The sequence below is a fragment of the Oryzias latipes genome, chromosome 19, assembly GCF_002234675.1.
Source record: "Oryzias latipes chromosome 19, ASM223467v1".
Classification (NCBI taxonomy): domain Eukaryota; kingdom Metazoa; phylum Chordata; class Actinopteri; order Beloniformes; family Adrianichthyidae; genus Oryzias; species Oryzias latipes.
Window position 1 is genome coordinate 1,377,541 of NC_019877.2, and position 13,846 is coordinate 1,391,386.

General features: G+C 41.4%; 1 protein-coding gene across 4 annotated transcripts in view; it reads left to right on the plus strand.

Moving 5' to 3' along the window:
• uts2r (urotensin 2 receptor) overlaps positions 1-13,846 on the plus strand; it is a 49,793-nt gene that overhangs the window by 9,921 nt on the left and 26,026 nt on the right. For 3 of the 4 annotated variants that reach the window (XM_004086803.4, XM_011473483.3, XM_011473482.3), the window contains one exon: positions 1,253-1,631. In XM_004086803.4, the coding sequence (XP_004086851.1) occupies positions 1,253-1,630 (378 nt within the window). In that variant the 3' untranslated portion in view covers position 1,631. Of the gene's footprint in view, positions 1-1,252; positions 1,632-9,777; positions 11,072-13,846 lie in introns of those variants that run through there. The other variant, XM_011473481.3, reaches the window with a different exon arrangement.

Here is a 13,846-nt window from a genome sequence, read left to right on the forward strand (position 1 = left end):
CATCAATATATCCATCCATCCATCCATCCATCCATCCATCCATCCATCCATCCATCCATCCATCCATACTTTCATCCATCCATCCATATATCCATCCATCCATCCCTCTATCCGTCCATCCATATATCCATCCATCCATCCATTAATATATCCATCCATCCATCCATCCATATATCCATCCATCCATCCCTTTATCCATCCATCCATCCATCCCTCTATCAATCCATCCATCCATATATCCATCCATCCATCAATATATCCATCCATCCATCCATCCATCCATCCATCCATCCATCCATATATCCATCCATCCATCCCTTTATCCATCCATCCTTCTATCCATTCATCCATCCATCCCTCCATCCCTCCATCCATCCATATATCCATTCATCCATATATCCATATATCCATCCATCCATCCATCCATCCCTCTTTCCATCCATCCATCCATCCATCCATCCATCCATCCATATATCCATTCATCCATATATCCATCCATCCATCCATCCATCCATCCATCCATCCATCCATCCCTCTTTCCATCCATCCATCCATCCATCCATATATCCATCCATCCATATATCTATCCATCCATTCATCCATCCATCCATCCATCCATCCATCCATCCATCCATCCCTCCATCCCTCCATCCATCTATATATCCATTCATCCATATATCCATCCATCCATCCATCCATCCATCCATCCATCCCTCTTTCCATCCATCCATCCATCCATCCATATATCCATCCATCCATATATCTATCCATCCATCCATCCATCCATCTCTCCATCCCTCCATCCATCCATATATCCATCCATCCATCCATCCCTCTTTCCATCCATCCATCCATCCATATATCCATCCATCCATATATCTATCCATCCATCCATCCATCCATCCATCCATCTCTCCATCCCTCCATCCATCCATATATCCATTCATCCATATATCCATCCATCCATCCATATATCCATCCATCCATCCATCCATCCATCCCTCTTTCCATCCATCCATCCATCCATCCATATATCCATTCATCCATATATCCATCCATATATCCATCCATTCATCCATCCATCCATCCATCCATCCATCCATCCATCTTTCCATCCATCATAATGACACCATTTGCATTCTGGCTCCTGTGAACCATAACTAGTAACTCATGACTCATGTCTGTCAATTTCACAACAACCATAACCTGTTTCAGACTTTCAGACTTTGTTGGTTCTCTGGTCTATCCGTAGGTGCTCTACCTGATCTTCACCATTGTTCTACTCTTCTGGGCATGCTTCCTGCCTTTCTGGATCTGGCAACTTCTGGGACAGTTCTACCCCTCACTGCCCCTCTCCACCAAAGCCAAATGCAACATCAACTACCTGACCACCTGCCTGACCTACTCCAACAGCTGCATCAACCCCTTTCTGTACACCCTGCTCACCAAGAACTACAAGGAGTACCTGAGGAAGCATAAGCGCTCGTGGACGGCCGGAAACTACTTCAACCGTCGAAGCCGCTTTCAGCGTTCACCTCGCAGGTCGCCATCCGCCAGCAGTCAGCAGTGTACTGAGAGCTTCATGCTGACGCACACAGCCTCACTGCGAGCTCACAACAGCAGTCTATAAGGTAGGAGCTTCTGTTTTGGTGAAAAGGTTTTCTCCAGCTGTGTGTTTGCTGGTATGGCTCTCTTTTTATTTTTGTCCTGTCCAACAAATGGACAAACATTTTGCGGCTGAGTGCCTCTTGTGTGTGACAGACATGTTTTACTTTCACAATCGGGGTTGTTGGTTACTTTTCGAGTGTGTCCATATAAACCCCTATTGCTCTCTTAAGTTTGTTTTTTTCATTCACTGTTTCTGGTGATTCCTTTTAGCTCCACTTGGAGTACGGCTTCAAATAGTTTGGAAAAGGAACCATGTGCAATCTTTTTCCATGTTGGTTTTAAGGTCTTGATTTCATTGGCTTTGGTATACGAGCCAGTTTAGCTCGTGCTGGTTTGCGGCGCCTTCCGTCCGTGAAACCCGGGTTCGACTCCAGGCTGCTCCCTGTTCCCTTCTCTACCTCTGTGCCGGTCCCAAGCCCGGTTAGAAAAGGTTGCGTCAGGAAGGGCATCCGGCGTAAAACATTGCCAAATTTACCATGCGACTTGTTCGCTGTGGCGACCCCTGATGGGAGAAGCCGAAAGTGGAAGATTTCATTGGCTTTGGTAACTGATTCTGCACAACTCATTCAACTGAAGCCTTAGTCTGGTAACCGTACGGGTCGAGCCCATGGTTTTTGAGGTGTGGGGGTCATAAAAAGGGGCAGCTGCATCCTAAGGGAAGCACAGGTGGGTCTTGGCAGCTCCTTTAAGGCTCGCACCGCCACCTTAACGGACAACACGAAACCGTTGTTGTAGTTGTGGTAAGTGTATCATAAAGTAGGTGTAAGGGTAATAGAAGTTGGACTCACTTCTGATGTACAGGTGATGCTCATACGGTGCCGCTACACCACACTGGCTGCATGGTCTTGTCCAAGTGTTCACTACTACCTGTCAATCACAGCATTTCCATTGAAGAAAATGTGCTTGAACATTTTGTCTCCACGGGTTTACCGAGTGGTCTGCAACCTTGAATTTTCCTGTGGGTCACCTGTGTGCCCTGGACAGGTTTAAACTTTTGGGTGGGACAGTCCTGAGTTTGAGACCCCTACTATAAAGTTCTATCCAAAAGCAATTTTTATTTACATTTTTTTAAAGAAGACTTGAATAGAGAATAAAGACAGAAAAGACCGGAAATGTTGTTTTAGGCAGAAAAACCTGAAGGACTTGAATTGACTGAAAGCTTTTACATTCGTCACACAACATTATTGCAGCCTTGGCTATTTTGAGCCTTTTTCTAGCAGATTTGATGAGGTCACCTCAGAATTCTTCCTTTCTTAACGGATTCTGCTTAGTTAGATAAAGGTTCTTTTTAAAAGGGAACTTCATGAGTGATGAAATACGGAGTACAAAAAACTATATTCATATATACAGGATGAGACATTGCTTTAAGTTTCCTCTTCATTACATTTCCTCTTTTGGATTGATTTAAGGTAAACGTCTCTTGTTTCTCTTGTAAGGAAGTAACTGAAAGTTTCATCTCATCTCCCGGCAACAGGTTCACAGATGCAAATATTTGCTTCCTAAGTTGGTGTGAAACCAATCAGGACCTGTGGACAGATAAAATAGAGGTTTCTTTTAGTCGCCGGGGAAACTCAGGTGAAACAGGAAGGCAGGTCTGTTGGCGGATGAGCCAGGTTTTGGTTTTTCCACAGACAGTAGAGAGTCCGGCTTATGGACGACTCATTTTAATATGGATTCATAGAATTTGGATCAAACTAAGTCCATGTGGGAAAACAGGATATTACAGAGAGGATTCTTTTCTGATTGCTTTAAGCTCTCCAAACAAACAGAACAACATTTGTTTAGTGTTTTCCCACAGCTGTTTGGGCCTCGCTGGGCTTCTCCTTGCTGGGTGGGGTGAACAGACTTTCCAGGAGTCATATTTTACCTCAGACAATGTGCTGAGTGACACCTTCCATAACTTACAAGGACAGAAAATACAGCCTTGAATGTGTCCCTCCACACAGACTGTGATGACCCTTCGCTGGCTCCTCAACAAATATATTTCATTTCTGGTCTGGAATTTTCCTCAGTTTTGTCTTTAGATCTAATATTCCTGCAGAAACTTTGTCAGATGAATTATGTGAAAGAACACGTGGAAAGTAATCAGTGTTTGGCTATTTTTATCTCCATGCACCTTTAAATAATTGAAGATCCTTTACTTTATTCATGTCTAAACCCATTTACTAATGCGTATTTGTTTTCAAAAAAGCAAAAAACCTTGTTTTTCTGTCTGCTTTAGTCATTTTTCTGAATGAATCAATCAGCAGATTAGGCAGCACCACGTGTCTGTGTCGTGATGTTTCCCAACACTCACAACAACAACAATGATATTAACTTCTTAGTTCTTCTGTTATCAGACACGGATACCTGACATGTTTTGACGGACGCGTTCCTTCTTCGTCAGAGTCTTCATCAGATGGTTGTGTGTGACGTGCATAAAAACAGACAATTGTCTTGGGAGCGCAGTCAGCTGTCAGACTTTGACAGGTGGCTCCGCCTCTGCTGGATGACGTCGCTATAGCTATGGGAGAGCAGGAAGGCCATGGAAGTGTGGGCTCGCTTTCGGATCTCCACCGCCTCCATGATCCACCTGTTGTCTTCAGTGTGGAGGCCTTTGGCCTTTTTCCAGCCCATGATGTGGTTTTCTTGCCTGCAGCGGTCCCTTATTTCCGATTTCATGTTTTCTTGAGCTGCCTGTTGTCGTCTTGCTCTTGTTAGTCTCTTCTTTGTTTCTTTTCCTCTGTTTTTCTTGTGATGAAGGTGCGTCCTGTTTCTCCGTTGTATGTTTTGTTGCAGGTGTGACGTGGTATTTCTTAAATGACGTTGCATTTGTTTTTTTGCTCGATGCTGTCTTTTGGTTGCACCAGGAGTTGTCTGGGTTTCTCATCCGGTTTGACTGCGGTGCTGATGCGATGCTTTTTCACGGCCCTTTGGATGCGTTCTGTTACTCCTCTGATGTGCGGCAACACAACCATTCTTTCTGTCTTCCTTGTCCGTTCAGCTACAGTCTTAATAACGAAGGCGATGTGAGCGAAAGTTTATCTGAACCGTACAGCAAAAGGGTCTAATTGAGTGACTTGATGGATCAGAGTGACGAGTGCAAAGCTCTGGAAAAAAGGGCGTCGTCGTGGCGATGAGAGGTGAAAACAGAGGTGCAGCGCTGCAATGCAGGCTGTCAGAAAGCAGAAAAGAAAGCATTTGAGCACATTGAAGCGCTCCCTTTCCCCACCACTCTGCTTTGTCACAATTTAAGGTTTTTGGAAGAAATAGCCGTCTTTTTTATATTTTCGCACCGGAACCGTTTCAAAAGTACCAGTTTTAACCCAACCCTAGTGGTGACCTGATGAACTGATCTGGCTCCGTTTGGCTTTGGAGCCACCTTGCAGGTGGTAAATAGGGCGGCTGTCCTCACGAAGGTCACGGCCTTAAAAAGCCTCTTCAGCGCACGCTTTGATTGAACCCACAGTGTGGACACGGTTCAAAACCTTCACTTTAACTGTGAGTTATCAGGACCTCTGGGAGTGTTTAGGAGCCACTGGATCCACGGCGGGATTTAGGACACACTTGGCAACAAGCTTTAAAAGCCTTTTATCAGCTGTAAATTTCACAGCAGAAGCAGCAAAGTCTGACTTCTTAACAAAGCGGTGACGGCTGGAATCATGTTTAGCTTTTCAAAAAGAGAGGATAAATCTGGATTCTGTAATTAAAAAAATGAAACTGGGGTCTTTCTCTTTGACTTTTATGAGCAGAAAATTTCATGTGGATTTTTGAAAAATGATGCTTTTAAAAACTGGATCAGAGGTGAATTTTTTCCTTAGAGTTATGAGGAAAAATTGAGCAAATGTGGAATTATTAAATGTCATGTATTAGTGTACGAGTGGCTTTCATGCATTACTCTTTAAAGAGGCCCAATGTTATGTGCTGCATGGGCCTAATTAGCTCTTGTTGTAAAAGTCTATGGCTGCTTTCCACTATAAAAGACTCAGTCTCTAAAATGTCCTGGTGTTTAGTGCAGCGGCACAAAGAATGCTATAAAATAGAATGGTGGCAAGCACAGTCACGCTACACCAGAATATAATTTCATATTTACTGTGGAAAATATCCAAATACAGAGAGAAACTGCATGAAACATGTTGCCGAAGGCGCCAGGAAAATCCTCTGAAGAGCAAAAACACGTTGGTAGATTAAAGCTCCAACCTGCTCCAAAAAAGCAGGACGGAATGAAACATTTCTGAGTCGCAGAGGTGACGGCACATCTGCTGTATGCAGATCAGGAGAGGAAAAGTCAGCAGCGCATGGAAATGTCTAGAACAGAGTTTAGCCACGCTTAAAAAAGAGCATTTCAACAAATACGCTTGTATACTCATCCATTATGGATGGAGCGCTCAGTCTTTGTCCAGGTTTATATTTTGGTATTGGTATGTAAATGCAGGCTTTGCCCGGAGGAGAACAAAAGTTCAAGTTTTATTCCACCCCCAAGAAAATCAAAAGGATTTTTTAAAGTACAGAAAAGACGAGGACGACTTTTTAAAACCTGGTTTGGAAACAAGAACCTCCTCTTTCCTCCAGCCTGAAGCAGAGGATCTCTGATGATGAGGCGGTTTGAAATGAAATTTGACAACAATATAAAAATTGATGGTTGAATATCAAGACATTAAACGATCAGAGAAGAGCGTTTATTCTCAATCGTTGATCGACTTTTACATTAATAAGCAGACATTAATGTAGATATTATTGATGGAATTCAAAAAGAATAAAACAAGGACCTAAAAAGAACTTCATTAGTATTCCTGAAGCTTTTTTTAAAGCAAAAAAAAAAATCTGGGCTTTTAGAAACTGATTCTGGTTTCTGTTCAGCACCAAACAAAATAACAAAAACCCAACAGATGTGGATAAAACATCTGGGATTGATCAAAATGCTGCAAGTCAAAGGATAGACTGGATTGATTCAGTCAATGGTGTTAACCTATAATTAACTTTAAAATCCATTTATTTGTCCCCCATTACCTGCACTATAGGTTCTCTGGTTGAAAAAAAGTCACAAATGTCAAATTTTAAATATAGAAGACCTGATAAAGTTAATTTATTCAGATTAATAAGCATTAAAAGGTTAGTCTGAGTATTTTATTATGTTTTTTGGGTCTTCTCAACATGTACAAAAGAAAATATTTAAGCCTAATGGCTTTATTTTACTTCATAATTAAAAGAAATTAAACATAATCAATAGATGATCAAAAAATTTTTCATTATCTAAATTAATTGTTTTACTAGAAAAAACCCTTAAGTTGAATTGATTTAATTTAAATACATGATTTTTGTGCTACAATGTGGCCAGAAAACAACATAATTGTCTGCTGAAGGTTTAAAACGAAATCACAGAAAAACTTCCTGTTGCTGCAACAAAAGTAAAGATGTTCTTTCAAGTTATTGTCTGATGCAGAAGAAAGTTTATGTTCATAAATATTTGTACTTTTACACACATTTAGTGTTAAAATTGAGTCAAAATTCCTTCTAATTATTTTTTTTTGTAACTGTAGATCATTTAACAAGGAAAAGTTTTCCTCTGCAACCCAAAAAAAAACCCACAAACACACTTCCTGTTTTCACATTTTGAAGCTTTAGTTTCGTTCTGCGTAAAAATAAAAGAAAAAAACTGCTGGTCTCCAGTCTAATATCCTTTTCTTTGAAATAATAATCATTAACTCGGAGGGAGAATGATGCAAATGTTGCTGTCTGCTTTCCCGTTTCTGTTCAGACTGCAGGGAGAAGCGTTAAAGCAGGAATCAATAATGAAGAAAACATGGAGGAAAACATGAGCAATCTCCTCTGAGGCTGCAGGACGTGGCGCCTGCGTCCGCTGAGGAAGATTCTGCTGCAAAACGTGCAGCCGACATGCAGGGACAGACTTCTGCACGCTTGATCCAGGATTTCCTGGAATCTGCTTGAAATGACATTTATGTATATTATGTTCTGGAGTCAAAGTTAACGAACGGCTGGATGGTTGGGGAGTGGGAGAAGAAGGCGGCTGGAGCTAAAAGGATTCAATTTTCAACTAAAATCTGGAGCACTTGATAATAATGGAATCGGTAAGTTCAAAAGGGGCCCAAGTCCAAGAGGCTTGTTTTTTCCAGGAAATGATTTTAAATGCATAGCTTAAAGGGAGGCAAATGATTCATACTTTACCCAGATTCAGCACCAGTTCATAGCTTATGAACATGAAGCACCTCACTTTTATAATTTCAGAGGACTAGCAAACTAAAGTCTCTGGACTTGGGCCCTTCTTGAATTAACAGGGGTGCTGCCATATTGGATAACTAGTGCTGCCATCTATGGGATAAAGCAAAACCCATGAAAGAGAGGCCCAAGTCCAGGAATTTAGCCCTTAATGCATTTTAAACGTCAAGCACAGTCAATACATTACAACAGACTTGAGACTGTTTTGCACATAATCAGATGCTTTTCCCTTGAAGACCATAGAACATAGAATATCTCTATTTTGAAAAATTGTGGACTTGGGCCCCTTTTGAACTAACCGATTCAATTATTCATGTAATTATCCTGCTATTCTTAAGCCTTTTACAGTAAACAAATCCATGTCTTTAAAAAAATATTACCTTTGGCACACTTTAAAAGATGAAATATTAGTTATTTTCACAGCTTATTTTCTTGCAGGAAGTAAGACGACTGGATCTCTGAGGCTCCGCCTTTCTCTCCTTGTGGGTGTTGCCTGTTTCATGACATCATCCTAGAGTCGGCCTCGGCAGCGTGTCTGCGGAAACAAACAACATCTGAACTTTACAAAGATGGATGTTCATACTGTGCTTCTGGAAGGAAAGCGTTTTTGTTGATCATTGCTTGCTCAGCTGGGAAAGTGGGCGTGTGTCTGTTAGCCTGGGGGCGGGGCTGGCAGCACAGACTCTTCCTGGAAGGGGCTGTTCCTCACTTTGTGACATCACAAGGGCTGGTGCTCGGAGAGCAGAGTGCTCAGAAAAACTTGAACTGATCAAAATAGCACTTTGACGTTGTTTATTGTGAGGAATGAACATTATATTTGATTCTACATAATATAGCCTTATTAATAAACAGTTAGCGAGCTATTAATGAATTGTTGAATAGTAGTAAATAATAGTTTATTAAGGATTAATAGATAAACCTTATGTATGGTCAATCGATAATTAACACGCTGTAAGTTAGTAAGTTATTTATAACCTTTAAATTAAGTGTTAATAATTACATATTATTTACTAATAGACCACTAAAAAATTGTTAGTAAATTACTAACTAAGGGCTTTTTAAGTATAAGTTAATAGGGACGTTATTTAACATTAGAATTGTGTTGCAACTATTCCCCATTCATTAACTGTTAGTAAACATTATTTACTAATACTTAACTATTATGTTAAGTCATTATTACTAATGACTTAATAATTGATTAGTAAGTGTTTTACCAACAATTTGCTCATGATCTGCTATAAATGATTAGTGTATAGTTACAGCCTGGTAAATGTTAATTAGAACTGTTATTTATAACTCAATAACCAACAGTTTATGAATGATGTGTTAAGTAGCTATGATGATGGTTTTCTCTAAAGCCCGAGCTGCTGCTGAAACAGGAGAGGCGTTTCACGGCTGCATAAATGGATTCAGAGACGCTGCAGAAGATCTTTCAGCTGTTCCGGTCGGGCCTGAACGCTGGAGGTGCGTCCATCAGCTCCAGCTGTGCTGCTGGGGAGAAGCCTCATCCTCAGATGGAAGCAGCTGCAGCTTTTGTGCTTTTGGGCCTCAAACTGAGCCGGCAGCTGACAGAACCGTTTCAGCAGCCGGGCCGAGACCCCTCAGGAACCGTGAAGCTTCAGCGGTTCAGGGTCATTTTTCATTCATGTTTTCCTCTTTAGCATCAACAGAAAAAAGGATTTTTATGAGCGATTTGCATCGCGTCAGACTCCAACAGAACGATTTATGGCAGAACCGAAAACCGACGACTTCCTGAAGTGTTTTTCTCGTCCTCTCCATCCAAACAAGCCGCTGCCTGTCTGAATGAAGCCTCGGACACCTCTTTAAGCCTAATCCTTGCATTTGCGAGCATTGATTGGTCAGAAAGCTGATGGCATTGATTTTTTTGTTTAGGAAACCGGAGCTGCTGCTCATTCCTCATCTTTGCTGATTTGAAGATGCTCCTCGACCAGCTGAAGGCCGGCCAGTTTGGAAGCAAATCGCTGATCGATAATCATCAAGACTTTCTGTTGTCGAACAAGCCCTATTGATCGCTTTATTTCAAAGCAGGCTAACCTCCAATCTCGCCGCTGACGTGATTTACGGTGATGAAACCGGGCCTCGCTCTGGATCTGCCGCTCACACATGCAGCGTTGTGGTTTCGACAAAGCTTGATCCTCATTAGGTTAAGACACAAAGTAAGAAGCGTACATATCACTGTCATGGGTGCCGGTCGGTGCAGCTCTGCTAGGCGGGCATGCAGGAAGTGACAGGAAGACGACAGCAGCTTCTCTTCCAGCACTTTTGGTTTGATGCTTGAAGCTTTTCTGCAAACACGACATCATTTCCTGCATTTAGCTCTGATGTTTCTGCAGCTCTGCACTTCTCCATTTCAGGAGGAAAAGTTTACTTTTTGTTTCTGATTTGCCGCAGTGTCAGGAGAATAAATCCAGTTTTTGAAAAGTTTTTTTCCCCACAAGTTTATCCTAATGATTTACTAAACAAGCAAATAAAAATAAATTGTATGACTTTCTTCACATAGAAATAATACTGCAAAGATGCTAATTAGTGCCAGAGATGTTTGTTTTAAGTGAAAAGGGCACAAAGATGCTGTCAAAATAAAACTATTATAGACTTTTATAAAATAAAGTGTTTTCTCTGCGTGTGTTTGGCTGCTGCAGTGACAGATGGGATAAAAAGGGTTTGTCTAATCCCTGTGTGAGAATTGGAGTTTTGCTTTTTGCCAGTTTCCGTGTGGAAGTCAGGAGACTCATCCTGACCGCTGGTCTCGGTTCCGGCCCGCGGCCCGGGACACCCCGAGCCGTTCTGAGCCGCTCTGCTCATGAATCCAGGAGCTGCAGGAGGATCTGATAGAGGAAAAAAGAAAAACAAAGCGCCCAGATCTGCAGGAGCAAACCCGCTCTGCTGCACGTAAAAACCATTTAGAGCAGAACCATTAAGGCCCGGCTGCACCGTAAGCAGCAAACAGAACTTCCAAAACATCCGGGGAGTGGCAGGAATACACCCTCTGTGTGAGGAAACACAAAATGTTATGAATGACAACAAAACCTCTGGAAATCTACGATGCAGCAAGAAATGGAAAGATTTGATCTGAGAGATGAAACAAAACCGGCTCTGAGGGAAAAAGGTCGGTGCGATAAAACAATCAACTTTCTGTGGGGGAAACTAAAGTAGAAATAGATTTGAACAAGAAAAAAAACTCTGAGGATGGCTGAGCTCCAAATTCAAAGCTGACAACTTTTATTTTGAAAATATCAAAACTAAAGGTAAAGGGATGTTTTAAAGGTGTTGGCTTCTCTAGAGCCATAAATCTCCTTCTGGGTTCTGGCTGTTCCCTGCCGGACAGGAAGGACCGGTGACCCGGTTTGGCCTCCCGATGCCGCACCGACACCAGAACTCACCAGAATCCCAAGACTTCTTTTTGTTGTCTGACACAGTGGCCACAGTTGTGCTGCAGCGTTGGGTTGTTTGGTGTGATGACGGGGAGAACGTCTGTTTCCTGTAAGTTTGTTTGTGGCACAGCAGAGATTCTTTTTTATCTTTAGAACACTAGATGATGAAGAGGATAACATTTTATTTCAGACGTGTCCTTCACGGCACAAAAACAGAAATAGATCAGCTCAGTTTTCTTCACAGAACGTCCACTTTCCATTATACACCTGTTACCCGCTCAACAAGTACACATTTGATGTCAGACGGAGACACACACAGTAGTTAAATATACACACAAACATACACACATGGAAACACTCGACACACATTCTTCTCATTTTTGGTCCATTTAACCCTGGAGAAGAAACAGGGTTTGTTTATTTATTTGTCCATTTACATGTTTACTTATTTATTTATGGACCCTGTTTATTGCTGCTACACAAAATGAACAAGTAATAAAAACAACAATGTAAGCAAAAAAGGAAAAAAGTCAAATTAACCCCTTTAAAAGCCCAGAAGAAATGTATTCTTGGAGTCTCCAGGCATCCGATTCCCTTTAAGATGAATACATATTTACACACAGTTAATGCATATTTTTGGTATGTAAATATCTATAAATAATCGTATTTCTATGACTCTGTTTTGAGTGTCCCTCACATAAAGATAACATCCATAATTCAAACATCAAAGACATTTTTAGAAGTTGTTTTTTTTAAATGAAAAAGTTATTCCTTTGTGTTTTTACTTTAAATATGTTTTATTTTTATACAGTGACAGAAAAACAACCAAATACCTCATGAAGTCTAAATGGTTGCGATGCATCATGATATTTTTTTACCAAGAAATCAGCTTTTAACCCGAATAACAAATCAAATCTATTGAGAATGAAAGAATAATAATAGAACATTTCCTACAACAGACTGTGACAGAAAAGGGCTTTAATGCGGAGCAGAACTTGAAAAATGTTTTATTACACAAAGATGACGTAAATGAAAGCCTGTTTTCTGCTTCATGGGCAACAATAATACTTTTTTTTGTAAATCTGAAGACCTTATCAGCCCAGCAAGGCCTTCAAAGTCTTCACCTTCACATAGAAGGTTTTTACTGACGGATTAACGATAATCTGTTGCTGAGTCCATCAGTTCTGCATCAGAAAACAAATCTCTGTTTCAGTAAAGTTAGCGTGGAGTCCTAATGTGAGAATCAATCCTCCTCATTGACGGACAGCTCGCTCACTCGGCGTCTCCACGGCTCATCAGAGGAACATCGATTTACGCCGACGCGCTCCCAGAAACACCAAACACCTTCCAGGTTAAAAGAGACGCTGATCCAAGCAGCAGGAGATCCGCCGCCGCCGTGGCCGCACAATGACAGGAGGCAACTCTGGAGGCCTTTGTGTTGGTTTCCTGTCCACATCCAAAGCGTGTGCCGAGGCCAGACACTTCTGTGGGGTCAGAGGACAGCGGAGGAGAGGAGAACACCAGAAGACGGGATGCTTCAGTCCAGCTTCACAGTCAGACCCGACACTCAGCTTCTTCCTGTTGGCTTGATTCATAGTTTTGAAGTGATGCATCGAAACGGCTTTTATTGATCCGTTAATGAGAAAAACATATTTCCTCAATAGATTCTGTCCTGCAGCCGTGCTGGACTGAAGGCTCAGAAACTCTCCTAAATTGGCAAACACCAAGTATCCAGTGAAAAGGGGATTTGGGGCATTTTGATAACCCCACCCCTCCAGAAATGATGACATCACAGCGGGGAAAACCTTCAAAAATAGAATGGGGCAAAGGAAAAAACGAAACCAAAAGAGACGTGTCAGGGATATCCAAAGGAAGTTTTGAAACTATTATGGGATGGCCACAAGACCTACGGCTTGACGACCATTATGTGGCAAAATTAAAAATTTGGCGATTTTCACATTTTTGCACAATATGGAAAAGAAAACTTTTGGTCGAGTGATTTTTCCGAAGTTTTACACCTCCAGATTAAGTCTACAACCAAAGTTTCATTGACCTTTGACCTCAGGAAGAACCCGCCATCTTGAATCAAAATACAAAACAACTTTAGTACTTTTAACTAATTTAAACTCCTCCTTGGGATTTTGATCTACAGCCTCCTAACTCCTCGAGCATCATATTTGGAAAAATATATCGGAATGTGAAGTTAGAGAGATTGAATGGCGTCAGCATGGCATCAGGATGGCGTCAGGATGGCGAGCGCGCCAAAGTGAAAATTTACGACATGAATTCTTGGCTGAAACTGCAAAAAACAAAATACGATCTGAACATATTAGGAATGTGGGCGGGGTTAACCAAAAACTTCAACAAGGGGAAAAAAGGATTCTTTTAGAAATGACTTAGACCTGTTAGTGACCCCCCAGGTTTTTTTTATGAATTTGTCAGAGGCAGCTCTGGAAAAACTGAGAAAAAGTGGCTTAAAGGGTTCAGATTTGGGGTTAAATGAACTGAAGTGTTTGGGTGACTTGTTGATAAATGTCTTTAAATCAAGTCTTTCATTTGACCATAAATGT